Source organism: Mus caroli, unplaced genomic scaffold (assembly GCF_978045245.1).
Source record: "Mus caroli unplaced genomic scaffold, Mus_caroli_1 scaffold_7, whole genome shotgun sequence".
Classification (NCBI taxonomy): domain Eukaryota; kingdom Metazoa; phylum Chordata; class Mammalia; order Rodentia; family Muridae; genus Mus; species Mus caroli.
In genome coordinates, this window is record NW_028227262.1 from 46430935 (window position 1) to 46447286 (window position 16352).

The 16352-nt window shown below is 39.7% G+C and overlaps 1 protein-coding gene across 4 annotated transcripts in view; it reads left to right on the plus strand.

The window, feature by feature from the left end:
* The window catches only part of Cntn3 (contactin 3), a 361039-nt gene that overhangs the window by 314729 nt on the left and 29958 nt on the right, over nucleotides 1-16352 (plus strand). For 3 of the 4 annotated variants that reach the window (XM_021164805.3, XM_029478972.2, XM_029478974.2), the window contains 5 exons: nucleotides 7137-7254; nucleotides 8023-8181; nucleotides 8287-8436; nucleotides 9896-9966; nucleotides 12447-12681. In XM_021164805.3, coding sequence (XP_021020464.1) covers nucleotides 7137-7254; nucleotides 8023-8181; nucleotides 8287-8436; nucleotides 9896-9966; nucleotides 12447-12681 — 733 coding nt within the window. The remainder of the gene's footprint in view (nucleotides 1-7136; nucleotides 7255-8022; nucleotides 8182-8286; nucleotides 8437-9895; nucleotides 9967-12446; nucleotides 12682-16352) is intronic. The other variant, XM_029478975.2, reaches the window with a different exon arrangement.

A 16352-nucleotide genomic window follows, 5' to 3' on the forward strand; every position in this document is an offset into this window, starting at 1 on the left:
CTTAAAACCATGCCGCAATCTAGAATTACAATCTCTAATAAACAAGGATTTAGCTAAGGAAAAAAATTAGTAATTTTGAAATATTTTATTAAAATAGTAAAAGAATAGGGTGATGGAAAAGTAGTAGGATGTTTAACATCGTAAGTGAAAATAAATGCATCAGTGTCTGGTTCAATGCTAGTACTTGCAGTTCTCAGTGGGTTCTCAAACTTCTCATTGATATTTTCATTCGGATTTTACTCTCTATGTGCTTCATTCTTAAACACAGTTCACTGTAGATGCTGACAGAAAGCAACGGCAGCATGAATAAAGCATGACCACCAAATGAGGACTGTATCTTTTGTGAAGACAAATCTTATGAAAGTAAAGAGTAAAGAGACACAAGCAAATATTTCTTTAAGCTGAATGTCAGACTGAAGCTTTACTCACATGAGAACATAACAGGTTTATGTAAACCCTAAAGTGCAGTCACAAATATATTAAGGTATCTCCCTAAATTCTTGGAATCTGTTTTGAAACTAATTTTTTTTTACAATTTTGTAAGATATTTTCTTCATTTATATTTCAAATGCTATCCCAAAAGTCCCCTATACACTCCCCCGGCCCTGCTCTCCAACCCACCCACTCCTGCTTCCTGGCCCTGGCATTCCCCTGTACTGGGGCATATAAAGTTTGCAAGACCAATGGGCCTCTCCTCCCAATGATGACAACTAGGCCATCTTCTGCTACATATGCAGCTAGAGACACGAGCTCTGGGGGTACTGGTTAGTTCATATTGTTGTTCCTCTTATAGGGTTGCAGACCCCTTAAGCTCCTTGGGTACTTTCTCTAGCTTCTCCACTGGGGGCCCTGTGTTCCATCCCATATATGACAATGATCATCCACTTCTGTATTTGCCAGGCACTGTCATAGCCTCACAAGAGAGAGCTATATCAGGGTCCTGTCAGCAAAATCTTGCTGGCATATGCAATAGTGTCTGCATTTGGTGGCACCTGGGGGTCCATCCCATAATCAGCCACCAAACGCAGAAACTATTTTTATCATATTGAAAAACAAAGCTACTTATCTTCAGCTGTTCAAAGGCCAGTGTTGACTTTGTCAAAATGTATAAAATAGTTTGCTTTAAACCAAGTTTGCTCTAAATTATTTTCATTTGGAGCACTTATAATTTGAAATGTTAAACGATAAGTTGACTTGCAACCTAAAATTTTTTTATTATTATTATATGTAAGTACACTGTAGCTGTCTTCAGACACTCCAGAAGAGGGCACCAGATCTCATTATGGCTGGTTGTGAGCCACCATGTGGTTCCTGGGATTTGAACTCTGGACCTTCGGAAGAGCAGTCGGGTGCTCTTACCCACTGAGCCATCTCACCAGCCCCATGTTTTTTTTTATTTCTTTTTTTTTAATTTCTTTTTTTAAATTTTAATTAGGTATTTTCTTCATTTACATTTCCAATGCTATCCCAAAATTAATTTAAATAATTGGTTAATGTGCAAGGGGAATTTTCAAACAGAAGCCCACCCTAAACTACAGGCAGCTAAAGATTCCTTGTAGAAGGAAAAGTAGCATCTCTGGGACAAGAACTCTCTTATTGGTTGTCAAATGCAGAGTGGTCAGACCTGAAGGCATATGAGCACAGCAACAAAAACAAACTCAGCAAAATTTGTGCATACAAACACACACACGCACATGCGCACACGCACATGCACACACACACACAGATATCAAATACCATCTCATAATAATCAAAGAGAATGCTACCAACTTGAGAGCGGTAGGGTAGGCCATATGAAGGGTTTGAGAGAAGGCACCCAAGGATGCTTGAGAAAGAAAGGAGAAAAGGAAACATGCTGTAATTCTATTTCAATTCAGAAGATGCCATCAATAATTTAATACTGTGATGTAGCAAATCTTAAAATATATTCAACAGTATTTCTCAACTTATTCATCCTATCTCCAATAATTTAAGGACTTCCTGGAATTGGTGATCAATCCCTTTGGCTCTAATTAAATTCATGGACTTGGTGGTGATTTGCATGACTTTATTTGTTTCTGATGCTTTTGTGGCTAACTTTTCTTGATGTATCCCACAATGATACTTTATTAAATATGTTTGGGAGACAGTAATCATGTTTTCCCTTCTCCTTTCCTTACTATGGCCAGCACACCAGGTATATTAACAAAGAGAGAGCTATATCTGGGTCATGTCTGCAAAATCTTTCTGGCATATGCAATAGTGTCTGAATTTGGTGGTTGATTATGGTATGGACACCTGGGTGGAGCAGTCTCTGCATGGTCCTTCCTTCCATCTCAGCTCCAAACTTTGTCTCTGTAACTACTTACATGGGTATTTTGTTCCCCATTCTAATGAGGGACAAAGTAGTCACACATTGGTCTTCCTTTGTGAGTTTCATGTGTTTTGCAAGTTGTATCATGGGTATTCTAACTTTGGGGGCTAATATCCACTTATCAGTGAGTTCTTTTGCAATGGGATTACCTCAGTAAGGATGATGCCCTCCAGATCCATCCATTTGCCTAGGAATTTCATAAATTCGTTCTTTTTAATAGCTGAGTAGTACTCCATTGTGTAAATGTACCACATTTTCTGTATCCTTTCCTCTGTTGAGGGACATCTGGGTTCTTTCTAGCTTCTGGCTATTATAAATAAGGCTGCTATGAATATAGTGGAGCATGTGTTCTTATTGCCAATTGTAACATCCACATATGTAGCAGAAGATGGCCTAATTGGTCATCACTGGGAGGAGAGGTCCTTGGTCTTGCAAAGATTATATGCCCCAATACAGGGGAATGCCAGGGCCAGGAAGCAGGAGTAGGTGAGTTGGATAGCAGGGTGGGGGAGTATATTGGCTTTGGGGATAGCATTTGAATTGTAAATAAAGAAAATATCTAATTAAAAGTTGTTTAAATAAAAAAAAGAAAAACAAACAAAAAAAAGAGTGGACAAAGAAAATTGCTTGATTATACTTTTTGGTTTTTTGTGTAATTCCCCTTGTTTAGTTGTATCATTTAAAGCCATTTTCCAAGAATACTATATTTTCATCACATTGGCTATAAAAAATGACAAGTTGCTCAATTTTTGTAATGTTGGTGTTGGTATTTTTGGCCAAACATAGAATTATAAATTAGCCACAGTATTCTTCAAATTTCTTTCTCTGGGTTTTACATTTTTAAAAATTTATCTATCAAGAAAAATGTGAGGCAGGCCCCAGATGGAAAGTTCCTTTATTACTCAATTAAGAAATTTGCCTTGTTTGGTAAATAATTCTAAAAATGTATAGTTTTCACTGATGTGTTAAAACATCATTAATAATCATTATGTTTCACCTACCGAGTCACCGTCAAGCATATGCAAGTTCTGAAGCTATCAGATGGTCTTCATTTGGAAATAACATGGTAGACACCACTCACTAACATAAACCTGAAGAGATACAGGCACACACATAAGAAAGGCATGCATATATTGATTTCTTGTGACATTTGAACATGGCACTGTCATCTGTGTAATGCACTCTTAAGAAATGCATGGCCAAGTTCCGAAGACAATTAACAGTAACCGTTTCCTAAGTTCTTACGTTTTTGAGTCTGTGTTGTATTGCATTCACTGCTATCCAGCGCTGCAAGCAGCCTGCACACCATTCCTTTAGAAAATAATCAGCATATTTCTATATATTCTCTAATATGATACAGCATTTGATAAATATCTTGAGAAATGGTCTCTGAAGATCAGTTTTGCTGAATTTTGACTAATTTTATTTATGCTTTTCTGGACATTCTTATATATTTTTATAAATTCTACAGGCATCTTTTATTGGGTGTTTTCTTTATTTATATTTCAGATGTTATCCCCTTTTACGGTTCCCCTCCCTGGAAACTCCCCATCCTCTCTCTCCCTCCCCCTGCTTCTATGAGGGTGTTCCCCCACCCACTTACTCCTGCCTCCCCACCTTAGAATTCCCCTACACTGGGTCACCGAGCCTGGGTCATTGAGAGGATATCCCAAAAAGGCTATCCTCTGCTACATATGCAGTTGAGTAATGGGTCCCTCCATGTGTACTTCTTGGTTTGTGGTTTAGTCCCTGGGAGCTCTGGGGATGGGGGTGTCTGGTTGGTTGATATTGTTGTTCTTCCTATGGAATTGCAAACACCTTCAACTCCTTCAGTTCTTTCTCTAACCTCCATTGGGGACTCCATTTTCAGTCCAATGGTTGGTTAGGAGCATCCACCTCTGTATTTGTCAAGCTTTGGCAGAGCCTCTCTGAAGACAGAGAGGCTCCTTTCAGCAAGCTCTTCTTGGCATCCACCTGTATAGTTATCAAACCCAGTTCTAATATCATTCTTCTCATCTTGTAACCCAACAACTGTCCTCTCTATGACAGTCAAACTGATAGAAGAAACGAAGGGTCCCTTTGATACATGTTAAATATTTAGAGAATTCCTTTTGTTGTTGTTTTGTTTGCATTTTTGGTATCTCTTGAAGTAATTACATCCTGCTTAGAAGCTTTACGATGCCGGGCGTGGTGGCGCACGCCTTTAATTCCAGCACTCGGGAGGCAGAGGCAGGTGGATTTCTGAGTTCGAGGCCAGCCTGGTCTACAAAGTTAGTTCCAGGACAGCCAGGGCTACACAGAGAAACCCTGTCTCAAAAAAACAAAAAAGAAGTTTTAGGATATGGGGGTATCATCTTGATTTGAATTTTTTATTATTAAGTGTTACATATTATGAGGAAATTGGAGTTAGAAACTTAAGTGCTTCAAGGAGGAGCTATATAGATTCTTTGCCTCAACAGCAGTAGTTCCCATTACATACCTGCAGCAGATCTTGAAAGTGTTTCTGTTATTTGTATTTGTCTGAATATAGTGTGTGCTGAATAGTTTTATTTCACCTGCATTGTACAATCTAACTTATAAACATAGCTTGTTCCACATCTCTGTTACTTGTGAGTCTGGCTTAACTACATGTCTGAGAAAGCAAGAGAAGAGTCTGTCACTCTGAAGGAAGAAGCAGTATATGTAGTTTTGTAAATAAATAAATAACCATTGAAAAGGGTCCAGCACAAATAGATTTTACTGAAATGGATGAAATGAAGATGAAGATTCCCTCTTAATTTTTGCAAAATTTTCTTTTTCAATTAAACATTCCTCCACTTAATCTATGATAGTCCTGAGAAAATTAATCAATGACTCCCATTGTCTATAAAATCTTAGTTGCATCTTTTGTTCTGTTTTGTAGACCAAAATGATTAATAGTTTTAGGGACTAAATGGTGCTTCAGGAGTTTAAAAAAAAACTTGCTGTTATTGCAAAGGACCCCAATTCAGTTTTTAGCACCCAATGGCAGCTCACAGCTATTTATAATTCCACTTCCAAATCCAAAAAACTGTGACCTCCACAGACAACACACATGGCACACATATGTATATGTATGCCAAACATTCGTGCACATAAAGTAATAATAAAGAAAATTTTAAAACATTTCTTTAATTATTATATATCCTCTACAAATGAACCTGACTGTAGTTCTTTGGTGAAATATTTTTGTCATTATTTGGGTTTGTTTTATGCTCAAGCTTGGCTATTTCTCATTTTTTATTCAGTAGTACCAAAAGTCAACAGAAGTCAAAATTCCCAACTCCAGTCTCTTCCTTACTCATTCTAGAGCCAACAGCAGCCAGGGTGTCTAAAAGATAGATCCAGATGACTGTGTATAAAAGTCCATCTAAATTCTCTTCAACCTGACTATTTCACAATAATATAGTAAACACAGAAGGATAGAGTCCTCATCCAGTCACCACTCGCCAGGCTTTGTTAAGAAGAAGAAATTTCTATGGAAATGATAACCACCCTCCTGTGAGTATGCAGAGCTCATAAAACCAGAGGAGTTTGGAAAGGTCAGCATGCAGGGATGGTTTCCTCCGGGGGAAACATTTCTAAATAACCCCAAGAAGGAAGAGAGGGAGGGAGGAAAACAAAAAAGTTCAACTGGATGAGAATAAAATGTGCAAACTGAGCAGTTTCTGGATTATCATTTAATTATAGCCATCAATCACCTGGCAGCCGCTTCTCCCCATACCCCAGAAATCCCATCTAAAGCCGTACGATCCAACCAGTGGAGAATACACAGCCCATTAACAGCTGTAAGCATGGGGAGCAATGTAAAAAATATTAGCCGGAAAAGGGTTTCACGGAACTCCCTCAAATCAGAACAGTTGAGGCTCTCTTGCCACAAATTCTAGGTACCCAAGAGAAAAGTTTCTTTTAATTAATAAGATAAGCACTGACCCTTCCCCTCTCCCAGGTTGAATGTGAAGTGAGGATCATTTTCAAAGGGCTTCATCTTCCAGATGCTCATATGTCAGCCTTTATTTCCACTAGCGTGGGAAACTGACCCACTCTGAGTCATTTTATGAATGTGAATTTATAGTCTCTTTCAATGAGGACCTTTTAAAGTTGAACATTTAGATTCACATTTGTTGCATTAATTGGTACCAGGGGATGCCAACAAATGTCTTCTGAAAATTTGTTATTTATAAGGCTTAAAGTGTTTTAATTTCTTCTCTCTCTCTCTCTCTCTCTCTCTATCTATCTATCTCTCTTTTGAGGGGATTCATATTTCCTTGCTCTAAGTTCTGTCGCTTTTAAAGGAATTAGATGACTTTAGTCTTTTAAGCTCCAATATGTGGAGAAAGAAAAATGTTTCAACCGTGGTAATCCCCCCTCCTGCGCTGTATTTATCTCCCACTAGGTACCCAAATGCTCCCTCCTCTTCTCAGGCAGATAATTGCAGTAGGGTTGCAACCAGAGAGAAAACTGAGCTGGTGCTAAGCAGTGGATATAAAAAGAAGTGTCGCCTGGTGGAAGCAAATAGAATAATATAATCTCTGCCCTCATTTATATTTGAAACCATAAATACCCTGAGAAATGCTTTCTATGCATATAGAGGTCTACCTGCTGTCATGCATGCTCTTGAACTTGTCTTAGTTTCCATGCAACTTATGATTCCTGTCTCCTGATTGCTTCCCGCATTGTTTTCTCTAAACATGGATTGCCTCCACTTCAAGATCCTTTGTGTTTTTTAAGTGTAATATTGTTTCATCACCTGTTTCCCCAACAGAGTTCATCTGGTGATTTAATGATCAGAAACATTCAACTGAAACACAGTGGGAAGTACGTATGTATGGTGCAGACAGGGGTGGACAGCGTTTCCTCTGCAGCTGAGCTCATCGTGAGAGGTAAGTAAGAATTCCTTTTAGGTTGTCTCACAGTGCTGTCCATGAGCATTCCTCACTGGCAGAAAGCTATAGTGAGGGACTCTACAAGAATGTCCATGACATCCATCAGCCAGAGGGTATGGCAATAAGCATGTGTTTATTCAAAGAAATGAAAACCTCAGGTCTTCCCCCTTCAAAATAGACTTGCTATAATTGACATTCCATAGCTGCTGTCAAGCCAATGTGTTTTTGAGCATGTCATTAATTCAGCAAATGTATCTAATAGGGAAGAGAATGGGGTACATGCATGTCTGTCTCCACAAGAAGAGGCATTATTCAGGGTGGTGGGGAAATTCACCAACCTTGGTTGTTATCTAGGTTACTGATATACTGTTAGGCTGAAAAACAAATGTCCAAAGTATATCACAGAATAAAATAAATTGAGATGGCAAGCCAAGATATGTTTCACAGTAAGGCATCCCAGCCGAAGCAGAGGACAGTACAGGACAAAGGTGCAGAGGGTGCTGAATTTAGAAAGGTACAAGGGTAGTGCTGAATAGAGCCTCTGTAAGTAGATGCGTGTTGTGAATCATGGCTTCCTATCTAGGTCTCAGATATAACAATGGAGCCGTGCAAAAAGGTGGTAGCTTTATTGCCAGTTAAATGGCCTTTTCCCTTAAGTGCTTTTGAAAGTGGGATCAGTTGGAGGTATTAAAGTAATGACGTGAGCCTTTTTGGTAGAAGATGATAGCATTTATGGGATGCTCTCTGTGTTCTTGCCTCTGTTAGGTTCACCTGGGCCACCGGAAAATGTGAAGGTAGATGAAATTACAGACACAACAGCCCAGCTCTCTTGGACGGAAGGCACCGACAGTCATAGCCCAGTTATATCGTATGCAGTCCAAGCTAGGACGCCTTTCTCTGTGGGCTGGCAAAGTGTCAGAACAGGTAAAGTAGGTGGGAGTCAAATGGCAGCTACTTAGAAAAATATGTATCAACTGAGCACCGAAGTAGGCAGGCTCTTACTTTCTGAACCGTCTAACCTTCTTGTAGTACCTGAGGTCATTGATGGCAAGACACATACAGCTACTGTCGTGGAGTTAAACCCATGGGTGGAATATGAATTTCGCATTGTAGCCAGTAACAAAATCGGAGGTGGAGAACCCAGTTTACCCTCAGAAAAAGTAAGGACTGAAGAGGCAGGTTAGTGCTTTTGTTTTCTGAGTAACGGGTTAATAGATTTACCAGGGTGTGTATTTCTATTAGCTCTGGTCTCCAAGCCACTGATCTGTCTCAATAATCCATTGTCACATTAATATGACCTTTCTAATGGCAGGCTTTACTGTATGGCATTTATCAAAAGATACACCTAAGAGATTCTGATGTAGTGTGACCTTTCCAGGAGTTCAGTCAGTCATAGACAATTGTTAGTCTGTGTTGAGTGAATGTGGTTTTAGTCACTTAAGGTTATAATTACTATGTGACATAGTTACCCATTAGCAGAAGAAACACTGTTTTAATTTATAAGAAGCGCTGAAAAATTGGTCTGCTAATACCACTGGCAGCTAGGATGCTACAACACCTCATTCTGCTACCACACCTAGTAAATGCACACAACCAATAGATGAGTAGTCTGTTATGACCCCAGAAGTGTTAGATTACAAAAGAATCATGTTAAGGATTTATATGTGCCAACAATAAACATGTGTCACAAGGCTACTTTCATAGTTCTAAAAATATTCTATCATCAAAACTCAATATTAGCAGGTAAACCTACTGTGCCTTTAGAGAAGCTCATGGGGGGTGACCGGGTGGGGCATCAAGACTTCCCTTCCCACAATCAGTGGTATTGACTAAAATAAGACATGTGATACTGCAAACATATCATGGTAGGCACTGAGCCAAAGGAGGCATGGACTGTAGGTGCACAATTTTAATAATGTCTTTTTCCTCAGGACAGTATGTACCTAGTGTTTTTGCTAGGTCTTGTGGGAAACAGGTGTTGTGTATACTGGCTCTTCATCTTCATTTGTTCACACAATGTGTATGTAGGGTCCATCTGTCATGCAGCCAGAAAATACAGCTGTGTGCATTACAAAGGCCCACCATAGAATTTAGATTATAGTTCCATCTTAGGTTTTACTAACCCAAAGGTTCTCATCATGAGCGAGAAAGCTGACATCTGTGGGAGTTTCATCAAGAACACTTCCTAACAGGACCTGAGCTTTCAAGTCCTGGTGGCTCTTTCCAGAGCCTTCAGCATGCTGAGACTTCCTTCTCCATCTGGAAGAATCCCGGCCATCCTGATTCCCTGTATGTCCTGGGAATTCACCTTTCCTCATATTTCTGTCACCCTAGTGGCGAAGTAGCTTTCATTTGGGTTATATTTTTTTCTTACTATTACAGATATTTCTGAATTATTTATGACTTCCTGTAAATAATATAATTTGATGACTTTGCCAAAATTTTTTATAAATGCATATGAGTATAGTTTTGATGATCTTACTAATAAGATACAGAAATGTCCATATACACATGCATCTGTATAATGTGTTTATAGTGTGTTGATGACTCAATGATATTGCAAATAAGTAAATGAGTCTCCTTTCAGATATTACAGAATAAAAGTAGGGTTTTGTCTCTGTGTCTCTGACCTACCCAGCTCCAGAAATCGCACCTTCTGAGGTCAGCGGAGGAGGTGGAAGCCGATCTGAACTAGTGATAACCTGGGATGTAAGTGTCTGGGCCACATCTTTCCCACCAGGGTATTTTTCCTCATCCAATCTTCATAGCCTCCATCCATGTGATGAAGACAATGATGACGATGGCAACTACGATGATGACAATGATGATGGCGGTAGTGCTGCTGCTTTTGTTAGTGGTAGTAGCTTTGGTGCTGGTCTAGATGCTGGTAGCATTGATGCTGGTATTGGTCCTGGTTATTGTGGCATTAGTGCCAGGAGTGGTATTGCTAAGTGATGCTGATGGCGATAAAACTAGAGCTGCTGCTAATTTCAGTGTTCTAGTACTGGTGCATTGCCCAGGTGGAAGGGTGGAACTGTTGATCATGTTGCTGAAGGGGCTACTATTGCTGCTCTTGATGTCACTAATGATGTTCATGTTGGGGGAACTGTTGAGTCTGGTGCTAGTGACAGGACAAGGATCTGGTGCTGACACTGATATCGCTGATGGTTCTGATGGTTGTGAGAGTATTAATGGTTCATACTGTCTGTGCTAGTGGTAGTGTGAATGGCAGTGTTGACACTGATGCTGATTTTAATGATTCTTGTGGTACTTATGCTGAAGTTGATAGTGATAGGACTGTTGGTGTCACAGATAATATCCATAGCACTGGCTGTGTCACTATGTATCAGCGGTGATAATGCTGATGGTTGTGGGGGGTGGTACTGATAGTAGTAGCGGTAGTACTGCTGATTGTCTTAGTAGCAATGCAGATAATTGTGCTAGGTGTTGGTGAGGATGTTTATAGTGTCTCTGGCAGTAGTGCTGGTCACGTTGATTCTGCTAGTGGTTGTAATGACAACATTGGTAGTTCTAGTACTGGTGATGGAGCTAGTGGCATTGTGCTATAACAGCATTGATGGTGGTGCTGGTGGTCATGTTTTACCAAAGATGTCTATACTAATGGTGGTAGTGCTGATCAAATTATTGTTCCCAGTACACGTGGCGGTGTAGTCCAATCAAATCAAGCTACTTCTGGTAATAGTACATTTGGTGGTAATGGGGGTACTGCTGCTGTTTATTTTAGTGCTACCAATCCTCATGATGATACTTGTGGAACTGTTGATATCACTAGTGGCCTAAGTCATGGTATTTCTAGTATTGGTTCTGTTAGTAGTATAAATGGTATTAGTGCTAACAGTACTGCTGGTCACACTGTTTTGGTGATATTGGTGGTACTGGTGTAACTAGAAGTGTTGTCTGTAGTAATGGTGGGTCTGGTACAACTATCTGTATTGATTCTGGTGGTTTGGGTGGTGTTGGTGTTGTCAGTAGTAGTGGTGCTGTTGGTGTTTTGGTAGAGTTTGTGGCATTGGTGATAGTTGAAGATCTAGGAATGGTGATGTGTAGGTCAGGCAGGATACTTTTACTAGTAGTGATATTATAATAGTTGGAATAATAGATAGTAATTCGAGCAGTTCCAGCAATGATGAAGATACTGTTGCATCTTGTAGCTTTGCTGCTAATGTTGATGTTGTTGGTAGTAATTATAGTGGTACCTGACTCTGGTGGTCCTGAAGCCGCCGGTCCATCATGCTATAGCAAGTGGTGATGATCATGGAGTTATGGTGCTAGAGGCATGGATGCCAATGGTGCTGCTCCTCTCCTGCTGCATCCCGTGCTAACTACTCATTTGCACATACTGTTTTTGTCCCATCCTTGTAATGTGGTGTCTATGAAAATTGCAAAGCCAGGAGATAATAAACAGCTTGATCAAAATCACTTGGCTCTTGACATCGTTCTGAGCAGCAGGTGTTAACAGTTCACTCTTGTTTACCCTTAATCTTCTATGCAACCCCGTGTTTCCAATCGATGCCACAGAGACCATCATGTGCTTGAGTGTCTAGTGTCTTCCTGGCCATTCTCTGAGCCTTAGCTTCATGTCACAATTAGAAAATACTATAACAATGAATTTAACACTTAAAGGACACTAGAGGTAAATTATCTGTAATTTGCAGATGTTACAAAGTAAAATGCCATTTTCCCATGGTGAATTATACCTGGAAATTTTTACTTAATCTCATGCAACTTTGCATTTAGTGCATTGCATTAACCTCCTTTTTCTCTGTAATTTTTTATACTGTCGAAATATCCAAGTCTGGCCCTTTCTATACAACTTAGCATTGATGAATTTGATTGTTCTTATATGTCTTAAAATACTAGGTCTGCTTGAATGAGAGTTTATGATATTAGAAACTCAGATTTAAACCATATTATATTCTAATATCTGAATAATCAAAGATGATACAAGTTTATTATCTGGATGTCTGTGAATGTGAGACATATGCCTGTTTAAGAGCAGCTCAGCTGACTGTCCCATGGTGCTTTTTTCACATTTTAAAGACACATCTGATCAATTCCATATAGATCACTATTTAATGACTTTCAAGTACACAAATGAGATTCCCCATCATTTTTTTGCCCTGTTCTGACCTGATGTGTGAAGATGATTTAATGTCTTTTCTTTGTAGCCAGTCCCTGAAGAACTACAGAATGGAGGAGGTTTTGGGTATGTGGTTGCTTTCCGCCCACTTGGGGTTACCACCTGGATCCAGACAGTGGTGACATCCCCAGATAACCCAAGATACGTCTTTAGGAATGAAAGCATTGTGCCCTTTTCGCCATATGAAGTTAAAGTGGGAGTTTACAATAACAAAGGTGAAGGACCCTTTAGCCCAGTGACAACTGTGTTCTCTGCAGAGGAAGGTATGGAAAAATCAGAGGCTTCAGTTCCAATCTCATAGATGTATTGGTTTTCGTTTTGTTTAATTACATTAATAATGTTATTTACATTATAGTCATTACCCCTCTTTTAGTCCCCCTCCCACAGTTCCTCATCCCATTCCTTCTCCTCCTTGCCTCTGAGAGGGTGCTCCTCTGCCATCAGACCTCCCCCACTTCCCTGGGGCCTCAAGTCTCTCCAGGATTAAGCAAGTCTTCTCCCACTGAGGCCAGACCAGGCAGACCTTTGCTATATATGTGCAAGGGACATCAGACTGACCCATGTATGTTCCTGGTTGATGGAACAGTCTCTGGGAGCTCCCTGGAGTCTGGGTTAGTTGAGACTGCTGGTCTTCCTGTAGCATGGCTCTCCCCCTTCACCTTCTTCAATCCTCCCCCTAATTTAACCATAAGGGTCCCTGACTTCAGTCCAATGGTTGGGTGTAAGTGTCTGCATCTGTCTCAGTCAGCTGCTGGTAGAACCTTTCAGAGGACAGCCATACTAGGCTCCTGTTTGTAAGCACATCATAGCATCAGTAATAGTGTCAGGCTGTGGTCCCTCCCCATGAAATGGATCACAAGTTGGGATTCCTTTCTTTCACTCTCTTCTTCACTTTTGTCCCTGCAGTTCTTTTTGACAGGAACAATTCTGGGTCAGAAATTTTGACTGAAGGGCCTCCACTTGAGGCCCTGTCTTTCTATTGGAGGTGGACCCTTTGAGTTCTCTCTCCCCACTGTTGGACATTTTGGCCTAGATCACCCCCACTAAGTCATAAGAGTCTCTCACCTCCTGGGTTTCTGATCATTTCTAGAGGGTCCTCCCACCCTGAGGCTGCTTATTTCCATTAATTGTCTTGGACCTCAGGACTTCTCTTCTCTCTTTCCCTCATACCTGCTCCTGTTCCACTCTTCTCCTCCCCCACCCCATCCATGTCCCTTCCACTTTCTGCCTACTGTGATTATTTCCTTTCCCCTTCTAAATGTGATTGAAGCATCCTCAGTTGGGCCTTTCTGCTTGTTACACTTCTTACACTCTGTGGGTTGTCTCCTAGATATGTAGTAATTTTTGGCTAATATCCACTTATCAGTGAGTACAAACCATGTGTGTCCTTTTGGGTCTGAGTTACCTCACTCAGGATATTTTCTAGTTCCATTCATTTGCCTGCAAAATTCATGATGTCCTCCTTTTAAGAGCCTAAAAGTATTCTATTGTGTAAATGAACCACATTTTCTGTATCTATTTTTCTGTTGTGGGACATCTAGAGTGTTTCCAGCTTCTGGTTATCACAAATAAGGCCACTATTGAACATAGTGGAACAGGTGCCCCTGTGGCACGGTGGGGCATCTTTTGGGTATATTCCCAAGAGTGGTATATCTGGGTCTTAAGGTAGATCTATTTCCAATTTTCCGAGGAACCTCCAGATTGATTTCCAGAGTGGCTGTAGCACTTCGCAATCCCACCAGCAATGGAGGAGTGTTCCTCGTTCTCCACATCCTCAACAGCATGTGCTGTCACTTGAGTTTTAGATCTCAGCCATTCTGATTGGTGTGAGGTGCAATATGAAGGTTGCTTTGATTTGAATTTCTCTTATGACTAAGGATTTTGAACATTTCTTTAAGTGCTTCTCAGCCATTCTAGATTCGTCTGTTGTCAATTTCCTGTTTAGCTCCATTTTTTAGTTGGTTATTTGGGTATTTAGAGGTTAACTTCTTGAGTTATTTATATATTTTGGATATTAGCCCTCTGTCAGATGTCGGGTTAGTGAAGTTTTTTTCTCAATATATAGCATGGCATTGTTTAAAAATAAATAAATAAATAAATAAATAAATAAATAAATAATGTCTTGAAAGTTCTTTGTGGCTTTACAGATATATTTTTTTTCAAATGAACAGTTATCAGAGCTGTTATTAGATTACTAGTGTGGGTCTTAATAATCAACCACACCTGACTAGGAATGTTAAGACTCCCTGCAGAGTCATAGGTCATAATATTCAGTTAAAACTCTTCATGAAGTATTCCCAACCTGAGTTTCATCTTGCCATGGGATATTGCTTTTCTTTTTGGTATAAAAATTTAAACAACCCATAAAACTACGCTGGCCCATAATTGTAAGTCCTATTTCCTATGGCCTCAGCAAAGAACAGGAACATGATGGATAATGAGAATCAGGAGTTTGACATTTAAATGATGTTGAGTGTGTATCTTTAAAGGATGACTTCAACTGTTTTAGACACTTACATTCTTCACTCATAACTTGTTCAGTCGTTCTTGTGTACCCACTCAAGGAATCAAAAAATAATATATTCTTTCAAGCCCTTTTGAAAAAATGATAATGGAATTAATAGAATTAAGCATACTTGCCATTTGAGGTATTTTCAACTGAATGGTAACCCTATTATGGAGTTCTAGCTCATAACAAGAGCAGAAGTTACCCTGGTAGATGGAGTGCCCACCACCTGCTGGGCATTGCCAACTGGAAATTTCAAATAAAGATTGATGCATGGAATAAATGATTAGTCTTCATTTACAAATGGAATATGGAAGCTTGATCAAAGATGTGAATGAATTTGCTAAAATATATAGTAAATGGGGGAAAAAAATTTCACCCTGGGGTCTTTGGCTTACCCATTCTGAACTTATGATCTGTGATAGCATGTTGTCTCCCCTACCTTCCAGACCTGAGAGTAAATTATATTGTATGGTGTAAAGATGAAAATTCCAATGTAGACAGTTTTAGTAAGACTTACCACCTAGTCTTTTTTTCACACCTAGTCTTATGTTTTTATATTCTACTGAGGAGGAATAAAGAACATTACAAAAATATTTTCAAGTAAGAGATTCTAATATCTATAGCCAGCCCCATTTTCCAGAAACTATGAGACTTACAAGGGAAGAACAGGATTTAGGATGGAATGAAACAGGAAGTCTTTAGACACTTCCTACTTATGCACCTACCTGAGCACCTAAAACTTGAGTGTTGGTGATAGAAGAATGAGACATCCACAGCTTTCTGCTTATTTCTGCCTTGCTCACATCCCCTTTGCTGTTGCTGTTATTGTTTGACTTGCAACATAGTAAAATATCCTTTCTGCTCAAATATCAAAACCACAATTCTGGTTTGCTTTTAAAAGGGCAAGATATATTCTAGAAATATTCTATAGCACCTCACTGAGTCAAAACAAAATCCAATAAGTACACCTCCAAAGTAAACAACCACAATCAAGCAGGCGCAGATGATCTGATGCTGGAGACTGCCAGTGTTGGACTGGCACTAAGTGTCTCTATTCCAATCTCTGAGAGTCTCTGTGACCATCCTTAAACCCTGATTCTATTTCTGCCTCATGTTGCCATGGCCAGTGATCAGGACCATTTAATACAGAGATTGATGTTAGAGAGGAGACAATTCTGCTAAGAACCAGTCTCCTGGGAAAGAAGAAACTCTGTAACCCTATAAAACCCAGGAATATTTGTTTCAAAGAGAATTTCCAATGTAATAACATGGACAAGTCTACACATTCTTTTGACATCATTTGCAGTCTTATCTCATTTAAATCTCTGTTTCCTTTGGCCTTAGACTAGCAAAGGCACTTACTCCGTACTTATTAGTTAATGGTCTTGACTTGACCTTGTCCTGTGCTTCGCATGATAATACATC